Source organism: Schistocerca gregaria, chromosome 5 (assembly GCF_023897955.1).
Source record: "Schistocerca gregaria isolate iqSchGreg1 chromosome 5, iqSchGreg1.2, whole genome shotgun sequence".
NCBI lineage: Eukaryota > Metazoa > Arthropoda > Insecta > Orthoptera > Acrididae > Schistocerca > Schistocerca gregaria.
The window spans coordinates 98,992,310-99,016,031 of NC_064924.1; the positions used below are offsets into that span (position 1 = coordinate 98,992,310).

The 23,722-nt window shown below is 44.3% G+C and overlaps 1 protein-coding gene across 1 annotated transcript in view; it reads left to right on the forward strand.

Moving 5' to 3' along the window:
• Positions 1–10,589: 10,589 nt before the first annotated feature.
• LOC126272054 (SH2 domain-containing protein 3C) overlaps positions 10,590–23,722 on the forward strand; it is a 950,261-nt gene continuing 937,128 nt past the window's right edge. Inside the window, exon 1 of the mRNA XM_049974570.1 lies at positions 10,590–10,804. Within this exon, the coding sequence (XP_049830527.1) occupies positions 10,762–10,804 (43 nt within the window). The 5' untranslated portion in view covers positions 10,590–10,761. The remainder of the gene's footprint in view (positions 10,805–23,722) is intronic.

A 23,722-nucleotide genomic window follows, 5' to 3' on the forward strand; every position in this document is an offset into this window, starting at 1 on the left:
GGAGATAGACACCAACTATCCCAGAAGGGCTGCTTACAAAATTTTAGAGCCAGCAATAAGGGAGGACTCTAGGAATTACTACAGCTTACTACTTATCGTTCCCGTAGAGAACCGCGAAGACCAGACATCAATAAAGGAGGGTACACAGACATTCAAATACCGACTGGAGCCGGATGAAACGCCAACATTCGTTACCATGCTACGTACACTCTGTCCTGCACATCACTGTGGTCTGAAGGGTGTGGATGTTGATGTATATACTGTACCCTAATGTGTGATCATATGCAAGTGTCTGTCTGTCTACCTAACCCCGCCGACGACAAGTACCGTCAACAAGACGTTGAATCAGTCCATCGCATCCGAAGTGTGTCAGAGTGGTTTGAATAGGCCGTTCACACATAGGTTCGAATCAGTCATCACGATGCAGCTGCATCAGCAATGAGGAGATATTACTAAGGGCTAGAAAAGTAAACAGAAAGGGACACACGTCCAGTAAAACGGTTAAGGCTGAGGTTGTCTTATTTCTCAGGCAGGAACTACAGTCATTAGATTCAAGCAGTGAACATTTATAGGAATGAAGAGACAACATCTTCTGCCTGAAGTGCTATTGGATGTATTTATTCACCACTACCGCTATTTCAGTCTATCGTGTCGTTGTCAAGTGATGAAGTACGTCAAGCTAAAATCGTTCCTGTTTTGCGGTTGCTGTCCTCGTGTCAACCATCTACACCCATTCACTGTGCATAATAAGACGTTAGCCTTCGCCGTTTATTTAAAAAAAGGCAATACTTCTCATCTATATCATGTCATATGCATTCAAGTTGTGAGAGGTCTCATCCGATGGACGCACGTAGAGAATCAAAAGTGCAGATGACATTAATTCCATAACGATTATTATCTGATTTGCTGCAACCTTTCATACTAATGACGAAGGCTCTCGTCTTATTGTCATTTGTCATTCCATCGTGACGGCTGTTTCAGTAACCGATTGAAAAGGGTATCAGAACAAAAACAATCACGGTTGCGAAACTATTGAATGTAAATGATACGTTTTACACTTTTGGGGCGTCATCAGATTGTCTACAGAAACGAGAATCCAATCAATTAGATACAAACGGAGAAAAGTAGCATCGTCCTATCTTGCACGGCTAGGCATACAACGTGAACCAAAAGTACTAAAAACGTGCGTAAAAGGAGCTAGATACGTGACCCGTCAGTCATAAAACCACATATAATGTAAAATAGGCACCAAGGTAACCGGATATATAATCCATTAGTCATGAAACATCTAAACCATGGCGTGGACCTTGTTTCTTGCTTTGTAGACAATCTGACGATGCCCCAAAAGCGTGAAACGCGTCATTGACATTAAATAATTTCGACACCGAGACTTTTTGTTTTAAGCCGTAAATAGAAATATTAAAAAAGGTACGAAGACTTTTCTGTTTAGCAAAAGTGACAAAAAGCAGATTACAGAGTACCTGACGGCTCAACACAAAAGTTTTGTCTCAAGTGCAGACAGTGTTGAGGATCAGTGGACAAAGTTCAAAACCATGGTACAATATGCGTTAGATGAGTATGTGCCAAGCAAGATCGCAAGAGATGGGAAAGAGCCACCGTGGTACAACAACCGAGTTAGAAAACTGCTGCGGAAGCAAAGGGAACTTCACAGCAAACATAAACATAGCCAAAGCCTTGCAGACAAACAAAAATTACGCGAAGTGAAATGTAGTGTGAGGAGGGCTATGCGAGAGGCTTTCAATGAATTAGAAAGTAAAGTTATATGTACTGACTTGGCAGAAAATCCTAAGAAATTTTGGTCCTTTGTCAAAGCGGTAGGTGGATCAAAACAAAATGTCCAGCCACTCTGTGACCAAAATGGTACTGAAACAGAGGATGACAGACTAAAGGCCGAATTACTAAATGTCTTCTTCCAAAGCTGTTTCACAGAGGAAGACTGCACTGTGCTTCCTTCTCTAGATTGTCGCACAGTTGACAAAATGGTAGATATCGAAGTAGACGACAGAGGGATAGAGAAACAATTAAAATCGCTCAAAAGAGGAAAGGCCTCTGGTCCTGATGGGATACCAGTTCGATTTTACACAGAGTACGCGAAGGAACTTGCCCCCCTTATTGCAGCGGTGTACCGTAGGTCTCTAGAAGAGCGAAGCGTTCCAAAGGATTGGAAAAGGGCACAGGACATCCCCGTTTTCAAGAAGGGACGTCGAACACATGTGCAGAACTATAGACCTATATCTCTAACGTCGATCAGTTGTAGAATTTTGGAACACGTATTATGTTCGAGTATAATGTCTTTTCTGGAGACTAGAAATCTACTCTGTAGGAATCAGCATGGGTTTCGAAAAAGACGGTCGTGTGAAACCCAGCTCGCGCTATTCGTCCACGAGACTCAGAGGGCCTTAGACACGGGTTCACAGGTAGATGCCGTGTTTCTTGACTTCCGCAAGGCGTTTGACACAGTTCCCCACAGTCGTTTAATGAACAAAGTAAGAGCATACGGACTATCAGATCAATTGTGTGATTGGATTGAGGAGTTCCTAGATAACAGAACGCACCATGTCATTCTCAATGGAGAGAAGTCTTCCGAAGTAACAGTGATTTCAGGTGTGCCGCAGGGGAGTGTCATAGGACCGTTGCTATTCACAATATACATAAATGACCTGGTGGATGACATCGGAAGTTCACTGAGGCTTTTTGCGGATGATGCTGTGGTGTATCGAGAGGTTGCAACAATGGAAAATTGTACTGAAATGCAGGAGGATCTACAGAGAATTGACGCATGGTGCAGGGGATGGCAATTGAATCTCAATGTAGACAAGTGTAATGTGATGCGAATACATAGAAAGATAGGTCCCTTATCATTTAGCTACAAAATAGCAGGTCAGCAACTGGAAGCAGTTAATTCCATAAATTATCTGGGAGTACGCATTAGGAGTCATTTAAAATGGAATGATCATATAAAGTTGATCGTCGGTAAAGCAGATGCCAGACTGAAATTCATTGGAAGAATCCTAAGGAAATGCAATCCGACAACAAAGGAAGTAGGTTACAGTACGTTTGTTCGCCCAATGCTTGAATACTGCTCAGCAGTGTGGGATCCGCACCAGGTAGGGTTGATAGAAGAGATAGAGAAGATCCAATGGAGAGCAGCGCGCTTCGTTACAGGATCATTTAGTAATTGCGAAAGCGTTACGGAGATGATAGATAAACTCCAGTGGAAGACTCGCAGGAGAGACGCTCAGTAGCTCGGTACGGGCTTTTGTTAAAGTTTCGAGAACATACCTTCACCGAAGAGTCAAGCAGTATATTGCTCCCTCCTACGTATATCTCGCGAAGAGACCATGAGGATAAAATCAGAGAGATTAGAGCCCACACAGAAGCATACCGACAATCCTTCTTTCCACGTACAATACGAGACTGGAATAGAAGGGAGAACCGATAGAGGTACTCAGGGTACCCTCCGCCACACACCGTCAGGTGGATTGCGGAGTATGGATGTAGATGTAGATGTAGATGTAGATGTAGATGTAGATGTAGAAGATGGAAGACACTATTTTCAACATGGTCACCATGTCTCTGTCAACTGCGGTCGGAACGTTCTACCAGTCCTTTAATTCCTCAACGATACATTCCAGGCAAATGCCGGGATGGTTCCTCTGACAGGGCACGGCCGACTTCCTTCCCCATCCTTCCCTAATCCGATGAGACCGATGACCACGCTGTCTGGTCTCCTTCCCCAAAAACAACCAACCAACCTCAACGATAGAAACCTGCTGCTTGATCGCGGAGACATTCGAGAACTGCTATGTCTACGTCCTCATAGTCGTAAAATCTGCTACTTCCTCGATCGCCTGGGAATTTTCGTCTGCGATCGAGCTCAATGACTTTCCTTTATGATCAGCATCACTCATATCTATGTGGCCTTTGTCAAACTATTGGCACTATTTCTCAACGGCTAGGCGCGATATTTCTTTTGGTCCATATAGGGTTAGAATTTCACGGTGACTCTGTGTACAATTTAGACGTTTTGCCCACAAGAGTGGTACTGTCCTGCGCGCTTCAGCTGTGGAGTACGGTTTCAGTTGGCGCTCCATTTCGCTCCCACACTGTTACGCGCGCATCGCAACAGTACTCTGCAGGGAACCCGTGACCTGTACTCTTTTCTGACAATGCGCCGCTCTTGTTGGGCAATGGTTTTAGTGGTGGACGACTTATGAACATCCTTCCTCTAGTCCATACTTAACAGTCCAGATTTAAGAAGGGGAAAATAAGCTGAGGGCGTGAATTGAAGTTTGTGTTAGGGAGGGCACTGACTAAGATACTCCGAACAGCTTTGTTAGCTATACTGCTACAGTGGTATAATGGCTAGCGCGCCTGCCTAGTAAGTAAGGAGATACGGGTTCAAAACCTCCCGTCCCTCCAACTCCTCAACGTCAAGGTCAGGATAGTGTGGAAAACCGTGTGGTCAAAGCGTGCAAAGTGCAAGGCGAAAGTGCTCAAGTGTCTTGCCCAAAGTGTTCCAATATGCGTAACCCTAGCTTTACAGTACCCCTTTTCACATAGGCATATAAACTATGCAACAAAATTCAGTGAAAAAATGTAATTAACGAGGGTTTTCAATGCAATAATGCAAACTGAATAGTGCCACTCGTACATAAATGTGCTTTCTCTTTCACTCCCTGTCTCTGTCTCTCTTTCTCTCTCCTGCTCTCATTCTCACTCTCTCTCTATCTCTCTCTCTCTCTCTCTCGCTTACTGACACACTACACACATGCTTTTGTCCCCTCCAAATCTCAGTCTCATACACCTCCCCAGCATAAATATTAAAAGGAAATTTGTCATTTTTTTTACTTTTTTTTGTTGGCTATAGTGATATTAACTGATGAGCCAAAGAATCTGGTAACCTGCCTCATATTGTGTAGGGCCCTCGCGAGCACGCACAAGTGCCACAACACGGCGTGGCATGGACTCAACTGACTGTCGTAGTGCTGGAGGGAATTGACACCATGAATCCTGCAGGGCTGGCCATAAATCCGTAAAATTACAAGGGGCTGAAGATCTCTTCTGAACAGCATGCTGCAAGGCATCCCAGATGTGCTCAACGATGTTCATATCTGGAGAGTTTGTGGCCAATGGAAGTGGTTAAACTCAAAAGAGAGTTCATGGAGCCACTCTGTAGCAAATTCTGGACGTGTAGAGTGTCGCATTGTCCTGCTGGAATTGCCCAAGTCCGTCTGAATGCGCAGTGGATATGAATGGATGCAGATGATCAGATAGGATGGCCGGCCGTTGTGGCCGAGCGGTTCTAGGTGCTTCAGTCCGGAACCGCGCTGCTGCTACGGTCGCAGGTTAGAATCCTAAATCGGGCATGGATGTGTGTGATGTCCTTAGGTTAGTTAGGTTTAAGTAGTTCTAAGTCTAGGGTACTGATGACCTCAGATGTTAAGTCCCATAGTCCTCAGAGCCATTTGGAGCAGATAGGATGTTTACGTACGTGTAACCCGTCAGAGTCGTATATAGACGTATCAGGGGTCCCATATCACTCCAACTGCACACGCCGTACACCGTTACAGAGCGTAAACCAGTTTGAACAGTCCCCTGCTGACATGCAGGGTCCACGGATTCATAAGGGTGTCTCTATACCCGTACACGTCAATCCACACGGTACAATTTGAAACGAGACTCGTCCGACCAGGCAACATGTTTCCAGTCATCAACAGTTCAGTGTCGGTGGTGACGGGCCCAGGTGTGGCATAAACCTTTGTGTCGAGCAGTCATTAATTGTACACGAGTGGGTTTTCAGCTCCGAAAGCCGATGATGTTTCGTTGAATGGTTCGCAAGCTGACACTTGTTGATGGCCCTGGATTGAAATCTGCACTAATTTGCGAAAGGGTTGCACTTCCGTTACGTTGAACGATTCTCTTCATTCGTCGTTGGTCCCTTTCTTGCAGGATGGTTTTCCGACGGCAGCGATGTCGCAGATTTGATGTTTTATCGAAAATCCTCACTCCACGACTTCCTCTGAGGTGCTGTGTCCCGTGGCTCTTGCACCGACTCTAACACCACGTTAAAGATGACTTAAATCTTGATAACCTGCCATTGTAGCAGCAGTAACCGCGCCAGAGACTTGTTGTCTTATCCGGGCGTTGCGGACCGGACCGCAGTATTCTGCCTGTTTACATATCTCTCTATTTGAATACGCGTGCCTACACCAGTTTCTTTGGCTCTTTAGTGTATATGAAAATTTTCTACTCATTATGTGCCCAAATGTAATATTTTATGTAGACCCTTTAGCAATCATATGTTTAATTCACCCCATATACCTTAGTCTAGGCTATAGGTATGCAAAATAGATTCGTCCACCAAATTACAAAAAATGTGTGTGAATTCCTAAGGGACCAACCTGCTTTGGTCATCGTGCTCTAGACTTACACACTAGTTAAACTACCTTATGCTACGAACAACACAGACACACCCATGCCCGAGGGAGGACTCGAAACTCCAGCGGGAGGCGTCGACCAAATTACAGGACAGTACTATCTGTCTAATGGTTCAAATGGCTCTGAGCACTATGTGGCTTAACTTCTGATGTCATCAGTCGCCTAGAACTTAGAAATAATTAAACCTAACAAACCTAAGAACAGCACACACATCCATGCCAGGCAGGATTCGAAGCTGCGACCGTAGCGGTCGCTCGGCTCCAGGATGTATCGCCTAGAACCGCACGACAGTATCTTTCATATTATTCACATCTATGTTTCCTTCTTCGCCACATATAGCGAACATGCCCCTGTTCGAGCAGCTTCTGTGATCCTGCAAGATGGATATTAATCCAAAAAACACTACATTCAGCTACAACAAACCAAAGCAATTAATCTATTAAACATGCCTGAACATATTATGAAAAACCGTGACAGAAGACAGTTAACGAATAGCAGTCCACGATTTTAACAGAAGACAATACAAGAAAACAAACAAAGAACTACGTGAAAATTTGTGTCTCCTTGTACGTATTCGTATTTGTTAAAATTGCAAATAAAAGTTTACAAAAAAGAAGTAAGTCCGGGGAGTATGGTGGGTGGTACAGTACTTCCCAGTGCCACTGACAGATCAGCGCAGCCACAGCTTGCGCTGTATGCGCCCGCGCATTGTCGTCCACAATGATGGGTGCGTTGTGCAGAAAGTGTCACCGCTTCTTTCGCAAAGCTGGTCACAGATGACTTAAGTCCTTGTGACTTTGATTTGATTCCGAAGACGAAGGAACCACTTCGTGGCTTTCGCTTCAGAACTGTTCCAGAGGTTCGACACGCAGTAGACCGCTCCATTTGCACCATGAACAGAACAGGCTCTGCTAACGGTATACTATGCCTTCCACATCGCTGGCAACGGGTTCTACACAACGCTGGTGACTACCTTGAAGATCAGTAACAGGTGCAAACATATATCTCTTTTGTATCGGTTGTGAATAAATAGTTGCCACTATTTAAGTTTGAATCCTCGTACTTTCCACATTGGGAGGAGTTTTGTCACTGGATTCTTCACAATGCAACCACGATTCCGGGAGTTGTATCGTCCATTCTATTCACAGATCCGGTCACCTTTACACGGAATGCTATCTTCAACTTTCGTAACAGTCATCTGTGGGATAGTGTGCAGAACCCCCATGGTATGGTGACAGCGAATCGTCAGCATCCGTGCAGCCGGAATGTGTGGGGCGGGATAACTGGGGACCGTATTCTGGGACCAGTCTTTCTTCAACGTCGTCTAACAGGCCGGAACTATAGGCGTTTCTTGCGGGTGACTTTGGCTCCCCTGCTGGAAGAAGTGCTACTGATGATTGGAAGGGGGGATGATGGTGCTCCAGCCCACTTCGTCTTCAATGTGCGGATGCATCTCAATCGTGTCTTCCCTGTTCGATGGATCAGACGAGGGGGTCCAGCTTCATGGCCTGATCGTTCAGCAGATGTCAACCGGTGCGATTTCTGGTTATGGGATCATTTCAAAAGTGTCGTCGGACCCCGTTCCAGATGTGGAGCAGCTTATTCATACTGCCCTTGGCACTGTTCGAATGCAGCATGGCCGATGTGAACGTGTGAGACAGAATATGCTACTGTGCGTACACGCATGCGTTGAGACACATGGAAACCAATGAAACTTACTGGCAGATTAAAAATGTGTGCCGGACCGAGACTCGAACTCGAGACCTTTGCCTTTCGTGGGAAAGTGCTCTACCGACTGAGCTACGCAAGTACTACTGACTCCCCGTCCTCACAGCTTTAATTCCGCCAGTACCTCGTCTCCTACCTTCCAAACTTCACAGAAGGTCTCCTACTAACCTTGCAGAACTAGCACTGCTGGAAGAAAGGATATTGCGGAGACATGGCTTAGCCACAGTCTGGGGGTTGATTCTAGAATGAAATTTTCACTCTGCAGCGGAGTGTGCGCTGATATGAAACTTACTGGCAGATTAAAACTGTGTGCCGGATCGAGACTCGAACTCAGGACCTTTGCCTTTCACGGGCAACTGCTCTACCATCTGAGCCACCCAAGCACGACTCACGCCTCATCCCCACAGTTGTAATTCCGGTAGAGCCCTTGCCCGCGAAAGGCAAAGGTTCCGTGTTCGAATCTTGGTCCTGCACACAGTTTTAATCTGGGAGGAAGTTTCATATTAGTGCACACTCCACTGCAGAGCTAAAATTTCATTCTTGAAGCATCGTCTAGGCTTCGGCAAAGCCATATTTCCGCAGTATTCTTTCTTCCATGAGTGCTAGTTCTGCAAGGTTAGCAGGAGAGCTTCTGTGAAGTTTGGAAGATAGGAGACGAGCTACTAGTGGAATTATAGCTGTGAGGAGGGGGCGTGGGTCGTGCTTGAGTAGCTAAGTCGGTAGGGCACTTGCCCGCGAGAGGCAAATGTCCCGAGTTCGAGTCTCGGTCCTGCAGACAGTTTTAAGCTGCCAGGAAGTTTCATGTCAGCGCACACTACGCTGCAGGGTGAAAATTTGATTCTGGGATCATGGAAACCATTTTCAACACTTATAGTAGTGTGGAGCGAATATTAGCGTATTCAAAGTATGATTGAATAAATGGTCTCTAGCATGGAAACCGTGCATAACTTCATTACACCTTTTTTGTTCCATGTACTCTTATCGATCTATCTGTAGAGTTTTTACACAGCGGGAAAAATCACCCTGTAGATGCTGATGACGGCCCTGATACAGTTCCGCACTGTCGCCTGATAAACAAAGTAAGAGCCTACGGAATGTCAGACCAGCTGTGTGGATGGATTGAAGAGATTTTATCAAACAGAACACAGCATGTTCTTATCAATGGAGAGACGTCTACAGACGTTAAAGTAACCTCTGGCGCGCCACAGGGGAGTGTTATGGGACCATTGCTTTTCACAATATATATAAATGACCTTGCAGATAGTGTCGGAAGTTCCATGCGGATTTTTGCGGATCATTCTGTAGAGAAGTTGGAGCATTAGAAAATTGCAGCGAAATGCAGGAAGATCTGCAGCGGATAGGCACTTGGTGCAGGGAGTGGCAACTGAACTGTAACATAGACAAATGTAATGTATTGCGAATACATAGAAAGAATGATCCTTTGTTGTACGTTTATATGATAGCGGAACAAACACTGGCAGCAGTTACTTCTGTAAAATATCTGGGAGTATGCATACGGAACGATTTGAGGTGGAATGATCATATAAAATTAATTGTTGGTAAGGCGGGTGCCAGGTTGAGATTCATTGGGAGAGTCCTTAGAAAATGTAGTCCATCAACAAAGGAGGTGGCTTACAAAACACTCGTTCGACCTACACTTGAGTATTGCTCATCAGTGTGGGATCCGTACTAGGTCGGGTTGACGGAGCAGAAAGAGAAAATCCAAAGAAGAGCGGCGCGTTTCGTCACAGGGCTATTTGGTAAGCGTGATAGGGTTACGGAGATGTTTAGCAAACTCAAGTGGCAGACTCTGCAAGGGAGGCGCTCTGCATCGCGGTGTAGCTTGCTGTCCAGGTTTCGAGAGGGTGCGTTTCTGGATGAGGTATCGAATATGTTGCTTCCCCCTACTTATACCTCCCGAGGAGGTTACGAATGTAAAATCAGAGAGATTCGAGCTCGCACGGAGGCTTTCCGGCAGTCGTTCTTCCTGCGAACCATACGCGACTGGAACCGGAAAGGGAGGTAATGACATTGGCACGTAAAGTGCCCTCCGCCACACACCGTTGGGTGGCTTGCGGAGTATAGATGTAGATGTAGATGAGATGAAGATGCGGACGCAGATGTGGGTGCAGTTGTCACGCGTGGCATCGAGCAAACAGAGAGCCTTGACTCTGAGTGACACGTGCTCGACAATGAAATGGAGCCTATCCGGTTGAGCGCCTCATCCCCCCCGCTATCGGTTGGCGCCGCTCTCAGCAGCGAGCTCGCACAGGGGAGGTATTGCTCGCGGATAGCAGTTGTCCAAAAAACTCGGCGTCGCGGCAGCGCCCGGCATGCGTGCGCTGTATGTCGCGAGCGAGGTGGGGGCCGCCTGCCGCCGCCGCCGCCGCCGCTGCCTCAGTGTCCCGCGGTCCGCCGACGCGCGCGGACCTCCGCAGTGCTGTTCTGTGGTGTGCCGTGCCGTGCTGTGGTTTGTGTCGGCGTGCGGCGATGTGGCGTCGCGCCGTGTCCTCGTAGTGTGCTCCTGCAATCCCACCTGTGTCAGCTGCCCGCCACCGTCTCTCCGCCGCCATGGGCAAGAGCGGCAGCAAGCTTCGCAAGAAGCGCAGCCAAAGTAAGTCACGTGGTCCGCCTCTCGCCGGTGCGCTAAGGGTGGTGACGAGCCAAAGCTGTGGCCCCAGCCGCAGTGGCACCACCGCCCTGTTTACATCCCAGAGAGCAAGAAGCTAACGTCGCTGTCGCCAATACCGTAGTGACACGAGTGGAGCACTGTCAGCTGCTGTTTGTGTCTGTGATTACTATTGTTACTTCCAGACTATACTCGCACATTTATTTTGTCAAATCACTATTGATTTCGATGCGTCCCAGGCCATCCCCTGGAACGTAGTCCTCGGTAAATGTTATGTAGTGGTTGGGGTTGGCTTGTTTTGGGGGAAGAGACCAAACTGCGAGGTCATCTGTCTCATCGGGTTAGGTTAGGACGGGGAAGGAAGTCGGCCGTGACCTTTCAAAGGGACCATCCCAGCATTTGCCTGGAGCGATTTAGGGAAATCACGGGAAACCTAAATCAGGATGGCCGGACGCGGGATTGAGCCGTCGCCCTCCCGAATCCGAGTCCAGTGCGCCACCTCGCTCGGTCGTTATGTACTGCTCGCCTTACTTTTTTTTCGTGGTCTGTGTACGGGCGTACAGGGTTTTTCTGTAAGAGCGTGCAAAAATTTAACAGGTTATAGAGGATATGCTCCGCTTAACAATTTGAGTTAAGGAACCTGGTGTCGGAGAAGCCAGCTAAAGGAAATAGTAGGAATAAAATCAGGTTACTGAGTACTTTTTTATTTATATTAGTTACAGTTAACTGCAAATATCATCACTGACACTTTGAATGTACCGTCTGTATGTATCTTACAGAATGTGCCGAATCTTACGGCCATCAACCTCAATGTAAGCATGACACTGGCGAACAGGATTCTGACGCGCCCTGACAAATATCCCTGGTGTGTTTCGAATCACATCACAGGCAACTGATTCCATCTCCGTATCCACTAGAGTCTCATACACGAAGTGACTTTATACATCTCCATTAAAAATAATCAAGGGGCTTAAGGTCAGATGACCTCCCAGGCCTGGAATAGGACCCCCGTTTCCAATCCAGCGACCAGGAAATACAGCACTGAGATGGTTGCGGATATCCAGACTGCAGTGAGGCGTTGCACCGTGATGTCGTATCCACATCCTCTCGTGTACAGTGAAGTGTACGTTCTCCAGCAACTCAGGCAGAACTCGTTGCACGAACTTCATAGCAATCAGACTCGTCTTCCTTGTTTGCTTGCAGAAAATAAAGAATGTACATGTGAATAAGTAGAAAAGTACGTGTAAACGTGTACGCATGTCAGTTGTACAAAATGGCTCAAATCGCTCTCAGCACTATGGGACTTAACATCTGAGGTCATCAGTCCCCTAGAACTTAGAACTACACAAATCTAACTAACATAAGAACATCATACGCATCCATGCCCGAGGCAGGATTCGAACCTGCGACCGTAGTGATCGCGCGGTTCCAGACTGAAGCGCCTAGAACGATTCGGCCACACGGCCGGCCATGTCAGTTGTAAATAAGCTGGAAAAAAATAATTCTAGACAAAACAGTAGACAAGTTTACTTCCATATCTCCTTAAGCTGGGTTCTGCGACCTAGATTCCCTACTAAACTGTTCAGTGGGGCATTATCTATGTCCTGGTACATTCTTGCATGCTTTTACTGAAATACCCTGTATGCACGCAATATGGAACAAATAAGCATCGGAGACTTGGGCACTGTCAATTATAAACATTCTTGTAATTACTTTGCATTTTCTGTTTTCTTTTTAAACGAGAAAAGTGTGTTAAATTTAGCCACATGCTTTAAAAATAGCAAAGTGCGATAAATATGCTTCGAAAGTAGACAACAGAGTATGCTGTAGGTCAGTGGTTTCTTTGGCATTTTCACTGGTCGGCTTCGCGAACTGACAAGGAAATTGCCACCTTCCAACTTAACCTACACTTTGGCCTAAGCTGCAAATCAATCTGTCGCCTCATCTAAGATTTAAGGAAGAAGTCCATTGTTACGTTCTGGCTCAGTCGTCAGTCTCGCTTACCCAAGTTGGTGAATCATCACACACACGGCCGGCCTCTATGGCCGAGCGGTTCTAGGCGCTTCAGTCTGGAACCAGGCGATCGCTACGGTCGCAGGTTCGAATCCTGCCTCGGGCATGGATGTGTGTGATGTTATTAGGTTTGTTAGGTTTAAGTAGGTCTAAGTTCTAGGGGACTGATGACCTCAAATGTTAAGTCTCATAGTGCTCAGAGCCATTTGAACCACCACACACACGTTGCACATGTGATAGGGAAAGCGTATTCAACTTGAGTTTAAAGTTCGCTTTTAGAGTCCTTGTTGTTGTTGTCTTATCTGTAGAACGTTCTTTGCTTGGCACGTGAGCAAGTTAAGTAAACTAAAAAAGCTTAACTCTACTCGAACAGTCCATGAAGGCCGCCGTGTCATCCTCAGGCCACAGGTTTCATTGGATGCGGATATGGAGGGGCATGTGATCAGTACACTGCTATCCCGGCCGAATGTCAACTTACGAGGCAGGAGCCACTACTTTTCAGTCACGTAGCTCCTCAGTTTACCTCACAAGGGCTGAGTGCACCCCGCTTGCCAACAGCGCTCGGCAGACTGGATGGTCACCCATCCAACCACTAGCCCAGACCAACAGCGCTTAATTTCGATGATCTGACGGGAACCAGCCTTACCACTGCGGCAAAGCAGGTTAAATTTTTAAAATGTTATTCCTACTGAACCTCTCGGTGTAGCGTTATGATTACCTGACTCGCTGGATTGGCCTCAGGTGATGTGGAGATGCTTGTCCTCAAGCTGTTGCGGAGAAAACTTTTCTCGCAACAAGACTTTTAGTGGCCGCGTTTGCTTCCAGATAAATATGTTTTGCAAAACAATTCTGCCTTGATCAAATACAATTTCCTTCTCTTTACACCCGTATAGGTTTCATTGAGGATTGGAGACTTCTTTCACCTTCTTAAACTGCAGGAGGTGGTGTAGTGGTTAGCACTGTGGTCTTGTATTCTGGAGGACGACGGTTCAAATCCCCGTCCGGCCAATCAGATTTAGGTTATCCGTGATTTTTCCAAATCACTAAAGGTAAATGCCGGGCTGCTTCCCCTGAAAGGGCACAGCCGATTTCTTTCGCCATCCTTGAAACGATCTCAAATGACCTCACTGTGGACAGGAAGTTAAACTCTACTCTTCCTTCGTTTCTTTTTCATTTTCTTAATATCACTCACTATTGTTCATACAGCTGTTTGTCACCTACGGCGCAGATGATACTTTCGTACAGTTCTCGTAAACAAACACTACATTAGCGTTTACCAAATACTCAAGTGTTCCGCCATCAAGACTGCGATTATTGACTAAAACGAATTTTGCTTGTCACTAATCCAGCTAAGATGTCGGGAATATGTAACTTTTAGATTGGTGCAAGACTACGCATGGAACTTTTTTTTCGATTATTGCTGATAATGTTTCACTGGCAGTCTCCGTATTAACTATTTTGTTTGATGAGTAGCGCTGTGTTCGTCATCTATCATAGTAACACCGTCTTCATTCGCCTGGATACTGTATTTGCTTTACACTGCCTGTCGTTGTGTGGTCCAATAATGAGAACGTCGTACAGTTCTGAAAATCGTCTGCGGTAAGGGCACAGATTCTGCAAATAAACGAGGCTGGAAAACATTTTAGTGCCATGAATCGTGTGGAGGCACAAAGCGGGAAAAATAAACAAAGATATAAAAGTTAAAAATTGTGTAAGTGTTCAGCTGCAAATTCCAAACCCCGGGGTTCAATGATATCCCGGTTTTACGACTATCTTCACGTTTCTCTTCTTTCGTCTTTGACAGTGACTTCTACTTCTGAATAATATCAAATTTCACCGTGATTTGGAGTGTACGTTAAATTGTAAATCCCCATGTAAGAGCAGAGTCAGATCAGGTCGATGGTATGAGCAAAGTGAGGGCACAGGAACTCCATTACCACAGTCGCTGGTAGGCCACTGTGATGTCCAAATCAGTGTTCCGGTGGACCTTGCTATCTGTCGCAGTATGTGTCGTCCAGTACTCACAATTCATTTTAATAACGTGCTATACCGCTTTTCACCCAACGTTATGAGCGCAGTGTAGCTCGGCCTTTTCGTGGAGGATGCTGGGAGCGAAGAAAAGTTGAAATCACTTACATTGGCTGCGAGCACGCTCCGCGAGAAGTGCCGAACTGCAGTGCGCGGGTAGCACTGACTACAACAGCGTGAGGCGTTGTTATTGAGGCCCGAAATGGAAACTCATACTATAAGAAAATTTATTTTACAAGATTTGAAGCGGGTTCCTCAAAATTTCAGTCTCAATAATACAGCGGTCGTCGGAGAGAGTTAAAACATCATAGGAACAAAATTCCTTCACAGTCCAATTTCGTGCAACAGAACTGTGAAATTTTCACACGCTTCGCATTACCATGCAGTGTACACAGAAACTGAGAAACAACCTTTTCATAGCACACTAGTCCACAGAACACTAAAGGCAAATAACCCTTATAATAGTTCCATAATGGAGAATGTGATTGGCACACAAGTTTTATAGTATTAATCAAACTAAGACATTATTTCATACATTCAGAATAATCGAATAACTGCTTATCTTCAGAATATAGTACCCGAAGTAGAAAGCTAAAACGTTTTCCAGCTGAACGTAGAAGCCACATAGAGTCAGTGAAATTGTATTGTCTGTCAAATAAATAATGCAAAAATTAAATTCTTAGTGACCTGTTTTCTCTCTTGGCATCATCATCGAGTGGTATACTTTACACTTAGTCGTCTCTTGATATTTCAATAAGATAGAAGAACTTCTGTTTCCATGTCCATCAGCAATTTCCCGTTACTTCTGATCGTCATATCATCAAGCGTAGTTCCAACAGAGTCTCGATTGGACACACAGATCTGTTGTATAATGTTTTCGTAAGGCACCATCGTCTAAGGTAAGAACAGTTAGCGAGACTGTCGTGGTGGCATGCAACTTTTTCTGCAGCTACTCTTTGGTCTCCTCCCCAGACCAGCACCTTCCACACTACCGGCGTGTTTCCGCCCCCTTCCGCCTCCCTCTATGCCCCTTGGGCGGGTGCTCTGCAGGTGCCGCTGCGTGAGGCTTTCGCAACAGTTACGACACCTGTGCGGGTTTGCCACGGACACATCAGTATGCTTCTTGTGCAAGCCGGTCTGAGTTCAGCTTTATTCTACTGCCAACATTACACAAGCAACAAACGCGGAGCTCTCGTGGTATAAGAACGTTGATTTTGTATGCATCTCCATTATCGAGTGTCGACCTTGAGTATTCTTGGAGAACGTTAGTGTCTGTTTTACAGACTTCTACATCGTGGTAGTTGCTGCTTGCATGCAATACGGAAATGATTTTAAATATCTAGCAACGCTAAATGATTTAAGTATAGAGCATATTTAAAGTAGATTTGGTGTCCAGTTTTCCTTCATACAGTGTTTTTTTCCTCCAGTGTAAGATCCGCTAATGATATTCCATCGACCACCTGTAAACTCCCGACTCTTTAACGATATGAACTCCCATCTATAAAACAGCTTCGTCTGAATTCTTTACAGATGAGTTAATACATTAAATATTCGACTTTAAGCACAACCGAGGAAACTTTAAGGAAAGGTATGAAATTATGCTTAAAATTCGTTCGAAATCGTTAAGTGATCTCATTCTCAAATACCGGCAAAGTATCCGCAGCTCGTGGTCTTGCGGTCGCGTTCTATCTTTCCGCGCACCGGGTCCCAGGTTCTATTTCCGGCGGGGCCAGGGATTTTCTCTGCCTCGAGATGACTGGTTGTTGTGTGTCTTTCATCATCATTGACTTGCAAGTCGCAGAAGTGGCGTCAGCTGAAAAGGACTTGCAATTTCGGCTGCCGAACACCCCGCATGGGGTCTCCCAGCCAACAACGCAGTACGATCATTTCATTTCATTACCGGATAAGTATAGTCTGGATAATTTGCTCCTTTTTAAGGAAAAGCTAATTATTCACGCATCTCATTGCTTATTGTTGAATTCCGCTTACGTCGTCGAATATGAGACGTCTGGCAAAACTACTTTCTCAGATCCGTAGACAACATTCAAACAAATGGTATTAATGAGTTTTTATAAAATAAAATAAATGACAGTACTTCGCTTTGAGAATTACATTTACGTGTCGCAAGCAAAGGCCGAGAGACAAAATTAGAAATCGCTTCAGTGTATACCTGCTGATGTACCTGCTGTGTGTCATACAGTGACATAATTTTACAGGTACCGGTAAACTGAGTGATATATATATATATATATATATATATATATATATATATATATATATATATCCACCTCGCCTTCTGTATATGCCTCCCGTCCCCGACACGGATCCTCTACGACCTGATGCCTTTCCCCCATCTGCTCCTATTCCTCGAACATATCTGCATACTCTACACCTCCCGCCGCCTTGATCCCCCTCACCCCCTGGTTCCTCCTCTCCTCTCCAACCCCCGCCCTCTGCCAAGCCTTCACTGTTGTGTCCCCCCTACCCTCCACCTCTACACCCTTCGTCTCGTTTCCCAAGCTGGTTTCCTTCAACTCCCCCTCCTGGATGATGCCCTCTATCCCTCCATTTATCCCTCCTATCAACTCTGATCCTCATCTCCCCCTCCTGTCCTCTGTCCTTTCCTCAGGCGCCCTCTTACCCCCTTCCATCCTGTTTGTTCCCCAGCTGCCCTCTCTCTGCCTCCATTCTCCCCACCTGAGTCCTTTTGCATTCCCCTCCTCTGCCTTTCCCCACTCCCTGTCGCGTCTGCCCAGCCCCCCATCTTATGAGTCCTCGTCCTCCGTCGGCTCCTTCCCCCTCACCCCCCACCCACTTTATTTTTTCTCTCCTTCCCCGCTTTTCTTTCCCATCATCTGTCCACCTGTTCGCCCCGTCTCGGCTGTGGTGTGTCTAATTGGTGCCAACTTTTTAGTGCAGTGATCAAGTGAGTATTCAGTGTTGTGCGTCTTTGCAAAGTGTTAACAGAAATCATGCTGTTGCTGGGTGTGCTTTTTATATCTCTTGCGAACAGAAACCAGACTGTCAGCGTGTTTTTTAATTGTCTGTCTATTATTTTACCTGTCTGCTTACTGTGTATTTTATTAGCATCACCAACCCTTTGTTTTATGTTTTAAGTTCCACAATTTTCCGTCATTTTACCATTTAAGTCACCGATTTTCTCGCCTGCAAGTATTTTTTATTATCTTCACTTTTTTAAACAAATTCTGTAGGCTGAAGAGCGGCGTCCTAAGCTGCGCCAGCCCGTCCCCTCTTGGGGGAGGGGGGGGGGGGGGGGGGGGAGGGGAATCGAAACCCAATGACGGAAAAAGATAAAAAGAAAACTGTAGCGAATGAGGTCGGCAGTAAATGTAGTACGCTCTACGAGAAAAAAATAAAAAAAGATAAAAAATGAAAAACGACATCCCACGAAGGAATTATCCAAATAGGTACGGAAATCGGTAGATGTGATGTAAATGTACAGACAAACGAATGACCACAGTTGCAGAAAAGTTGGATGATTTATTCAAGATAAAGAGCTTCAAAAATTGAGCAACTCAGCAATGTGTTGGTCCACATCTGGTCCTTATGCAAGCAGTTATTCGACTTGGTATTATATGATAGACTTGTTGAATGTCCACCTGAGGGATATCATGTCAAATTCTGTCCAACTGGTGCGTTAGATCGACAGAATCCCTAGGTGGTTGGAGGGCCCTGCCCATGATGATTCAAACGTTCTCACTTGGGGAGAGATACGACGACCTTGGTGGCCAAAGTGGGGTTCGGCAAGCAGGAAGAGAAGCAGCAGAAACGCTCGCCATGTGTGGGCGGGCATTATCCTACTGAAATGTAAGCCAAGCATGGCTTGCTACGAATGATAACAAAATGGGACGTAGAATACTGTCGACGTACCGTTGTGCTATAAGGATACCGCGAGTGACAACCAAAGGGGCGCTGCTAAGGAAAGAGGTGGCCTCCCTCATGGCTGTCGGGCCGTGTCTTGGGTGACAGTCGGTTTGGTATCCCACCACTGTCCGGGGCGTTTCTAGACATGTCTTCGGCCTGGTGTCTCATTGATTGGAGTAGTAATGTCTTCAGTGATGGGTCCTGCTTCGAACTGAGCCTCTATGACCAGCAAAAGCTAAAATACGTTTTGCCAGCATTGTAACAACTAGCTTTCACAATATATCTTATTTAGTACTTGCTAATTATTCATTTGCTTTACATCAGGCGTAGAGAATACATAAATATTTCTCTGCAGGGGACCTCGCTCGACCATCGCAATGTGACTAGAAACCAAAAAAGTCTCTGTGATTCGTCATTAGGTTGCAGCCTTCGTCAAGAGAGTGAAAGGAAGTGGCTAATTTACCCATCATGCACACTACAGCCGTCCTTACCCTACAAAGATAAGTGGAGATGGGAAATGAAACGAAATGCAGTTACGCCAACGAGTTACCGGAGGCAACGGGTGACGTACTAAAATATTCAGAAAAATCCATAAAAACCACAGAAATTTTGTCGCCTGAGCTCGGATTCACGCCGCACATCATGCGCAAAGATTTAGATGAGATTGTAGAATGATAGTACGGCGCTGAGTTGGGGAAGCCAAGAAATTTTATCTTACGGGAAGCTGTCTTATTACTCCAACGACATGAACTGAATACTCCAATCACTGAAGTCTGACGTCACTTGTGATGTTTTACAATTGGTTGATAGAAGTAAATCGAACAGACGCCTTATTAGGTTCCAGCTTTGTGAAGTGGTGTTTGGTGATTTCCGTATCCGAACTCGTGTGCTAAGAAAATGTTCTGTTTTAATGCCTTGGTGCATTTAAGAGCTCGCAACCACTTGCCGCTTTTGGAATTGTGTGAGATATGAAAATGTGGGGGAATTTGACGCCAGCAGATGAAACTGTTGTCATTATTTTAATCCACTAGCTGGAACGTCTTTTCTGTCACCCTCAGAGAAAAAAGTAGTGCAACCATCCGTCTGTAAAATGTGTAAACCCTGAGCAACTTCGTGATAGATAAAAAATGTGCGCTGAACTTGGAAACTTCGCCGTAGCTCAGTCGAAAAGTATGGGCCTAGATTCGATTCCCAGCTGATCGGTTGATTGTATGGGGATTGAGGGATCAGACTATCGCGTCATTTAGCCCTCATTTTACGAAACAGGTCCCTGGAGAACGACGTTGAGCAAGAAGCAAAAGCTGTTTGGTATAATGCCGTACGAAAAATAATAGGACAGGAACGACCACAGAATTGATAATGTTAAGAATTAAAAGCAGTTTCAGGACATGTGTATGGAGGCTGAAACTCGGGTCGGCGTTTAAGTCTATAGCTACATCTACATCTACATGGCTACTCTGCAAATAACACTGAAGTGGCAGGCAGAGGGTTCATCGAACCGCCTCAGCAATAACTCTCTATGATTCCACTCTTGAACAGAGCGCGGCAAAAGCAAACACCTGTATCTTTCAGTGAAAGCTCTGATTTCTCTTATTTTATTACGATGATGTAGGTCGGCGTCAACAAAATATTTTCGTATTCGGAAGAGAAAGATTGTGACTGAAATTTCGTGAGAATATCCATCCAAATCCTGTATCATGTCCGCGACACTCTCTCCCCTATTTGTTGACAATACAAAACGTGCTGCCCTTCTTTAAACTTTCTCGATGTACTCCGTTAATCCTATCTGGTACGGGTCCCACACGGCGCAGCTGTACTCCAAAAGAGGACGTAAAAGCATAGTGTAGGCAGTCTCTTCAGTAGATTCGTTGCATTTTTTTGAATTTTCTGCCAAGAAAACGCAGTTACTGGTTCGCCTTCCCCACAACCTTTTCTATGTGTTCTTTCCAGTTTAAATTGTTCGTAATTGCAATTAGTTGAAATACGACGCTTAGATATCATTGATTTATCTTATAATCGATTCATTTTAGAATTCATGTGGACGACCTCACACTTTTCATTATTCAGAGTCAATTAATTTTCGCACCATGCAAATACCTTCCCTAAATCGTTTTCAGATGATTTTGATCTTCTGATGACTTTACTAGGCGATAAATGACAGCATCAGCTGGAAACAACTTAAGACGACCGCTCAGATTGTATCCTAAATCGTTTATGTAGATAAGGAACAGCAGAGAGCCTATAACACTACCCTGATGAACATCAGAAATCACGTCCGTTTTACTCGATGACTTTCCGTCAGTTACAACGAACTGTGACGTCTCCGGCTGGAAAACAACAATGCAGTTGCATAACTGAGACGATATTCCATAAGCATGAAATTTCGCTACAAGCCGCTTGTGTGGTACTGTGTCAAAAGCCTTCTGGAGATCCAGGAATACGGAATCAATTTGAAACCTCTTGTCCATAGCACTCAACACTTCGTGTGAGTTAAAAGGTAGTTGTGTTTCACAAGAACGATGTTTTCTAAATCGGTGTTGACAGTTGGTCAATAGACCGTTCTCTTCGAGGTAACTCACAATATTCGGACACAATACATGTTCTAGACGCTTCAGTCTGGAACCGTGCGACTGGGTTCGAATATTGCCTCGAGCATGCAATAGATTAGATTAGATTAGATTATTACTAGTTCCATGGAACATGAACACGATATTTCGTAATGATGTGGAACGAGTCAAATTTTCCAATGCATGACATAATTAAGTTCATGTAACAACATAATTAAGTTAATATAACAACTTTTTTATTTTTGTTTTTTTTTATTTTTTAATGAATTTTTTTTTCTTTTTTCTTAATTTATATCTAAAAATTCCTCTATGAAGCAGAAGGAGTTGTCATTCAGAGATTCTTTTAATTTCTTCTTAAATACTTGTTGGTTATCTGTGAAGCTTTTGATACTATTTGGTAAGTGACCAAAGACTTTAGTGGCAGTATAATTCACCCGTTTCTGTGCCAAAGATAGATTTAATCTTGAATAGTGAAGATCATCCTTTCTCCTCGTATTGTAGTTATGCACCCTGCTATTACTTTTGAATTGGATTTGGGTGATAATAACAAATTTCATAAGAGAGTATATATATTGAGAAGCTACTGTGAATATCCCTAGATCCTTAAACAAATGTCTACAGGATGGCCTTGGGTGGACTCCAGATATTATTCTGATTACATGCTTTTGTGCAATAAATGCTTTGTCCCTCAGTGATAAATTACCCCAAAATATGATGCCATATGCTAGCAATGAGTGAAAATAGGCGTAGTAAGCTAATTTACTAAGATGTTTATCACCAAAATTTGCAATGACCCTTATTGCATAAGTAGCTGAACTCAAACGTTTGAGCAGATCATCAATGTGTTTATTCCAATTTAATCTCTCATCAATGGACACACCTAAAAATTTTAAATATTCTACCTTAGGTATATGCTTCTGATTAAGGTCTATATTTATTAATGACGTCATACCATTTACTGAATGGAATTGCATGTACTGTGTCTTATCAAAATTCAGTGAGAGTCCGTTTACAAGGAACCACTTAATAATTTTCTGAAAGACATTATTGACAATTTCATCAGTTAATTCTTGTTTGTCAGGTGTGATTACTATACCTGTATCATCAGCAAAGAGAACTAACTTTGCTTCTTCATGAATATAGAATGGCAAGTCATTAATATATATTAAGAACAACAAAGGACCCAAGACCGACCCTTGTGGAACCCCATTCTTGATAGTTCCCCAGTTTGAGGAATGTGATGATCTTTGCATATTATGAGAACTGCTTATTTCAACTTTCTGCACTCTTCCAGTTAGGTATGAATTAAACCATTTGTGCACTGCGCCACGCATGCCACAATACTTGAGCTTGTCTAGCAGAATTTTATGATTTACACAATCAAAAGCCTTTGAGAGATCACAAAAAATCCCTATGGGTGGTGTTCGGTTATTCAGATCATTCAAAATTTGGTTGGTGAAAGCATATCTGGCATTTTATGAAAAACCAAACTGACATTTTGTTAGTACTTCATTTTTACAGATATATGAAGCTACTCTTGAATAAAACTTCCTGGTAGATTAAAACTGTGTGCCCGACCGAGACTCGAACTCGGGACCTTTGCCTTTCGCGGGCAAATGCTCTACCAACTGAGCTACCGAAGCTTCAGTAGCTCAGTTGGTAGAGCACTTGCCCGCGAAAGGCAAAGGTCCCGAGTTCGAGTCTCGGTCGGGCACACAGTTTTAATCTGCCAGGAAGTTTCATATCAGCGCACACTCCGCTGCAGAGTGAAAATCTCATTCTACTCTTGAATACATTACTTTCTCAAAAATTTCGGATAAAGCTGTTAAAAGTGAGATTGGACAGTAATTGTTGACATCAGATCCATCCCCTTTTTAATGCAAAGGTATAACAGTAGCATATTTCAGTCTATCAGGGGAAAATGCCCTGTTCCAGAGAGCTATTACACAGTTGGCTGAGAATCTTACTTATCTGTTAAGAACAAGCTTTTAGTATTTTGCTGAAAATGACATCAATTCCATGTGAGGTTTTGCTTTTGAGCAAGTTTATTATTTTCCTAATTTCAGAGGGAGAAGTGGGTGAGATTTCAGTTGTATCAAATTGCATTGGTATGGCCTCTTCCATTAACAGCCTAGCATCTTCTAATGAACACCTGGATCCTACTATATCCACAACATTTGGAAAATGATTATTAAAAATATTTTCAACTTATGACTTTTTGTTCGTAAAGTTTACATTCAATTTGATGGTAATACTGTCTTCCTGTGTTCTTGGTTGACCTGTTTCTCTTTTAATAGTATGCCAAATTGTTTTAATTTTATTATCAGAGTTGCTGATTTCAGACATGACACACATACTCCTCGATTTTTTAATAACTTTTGTTAATATACACAGTAGTTTTTATAATGTT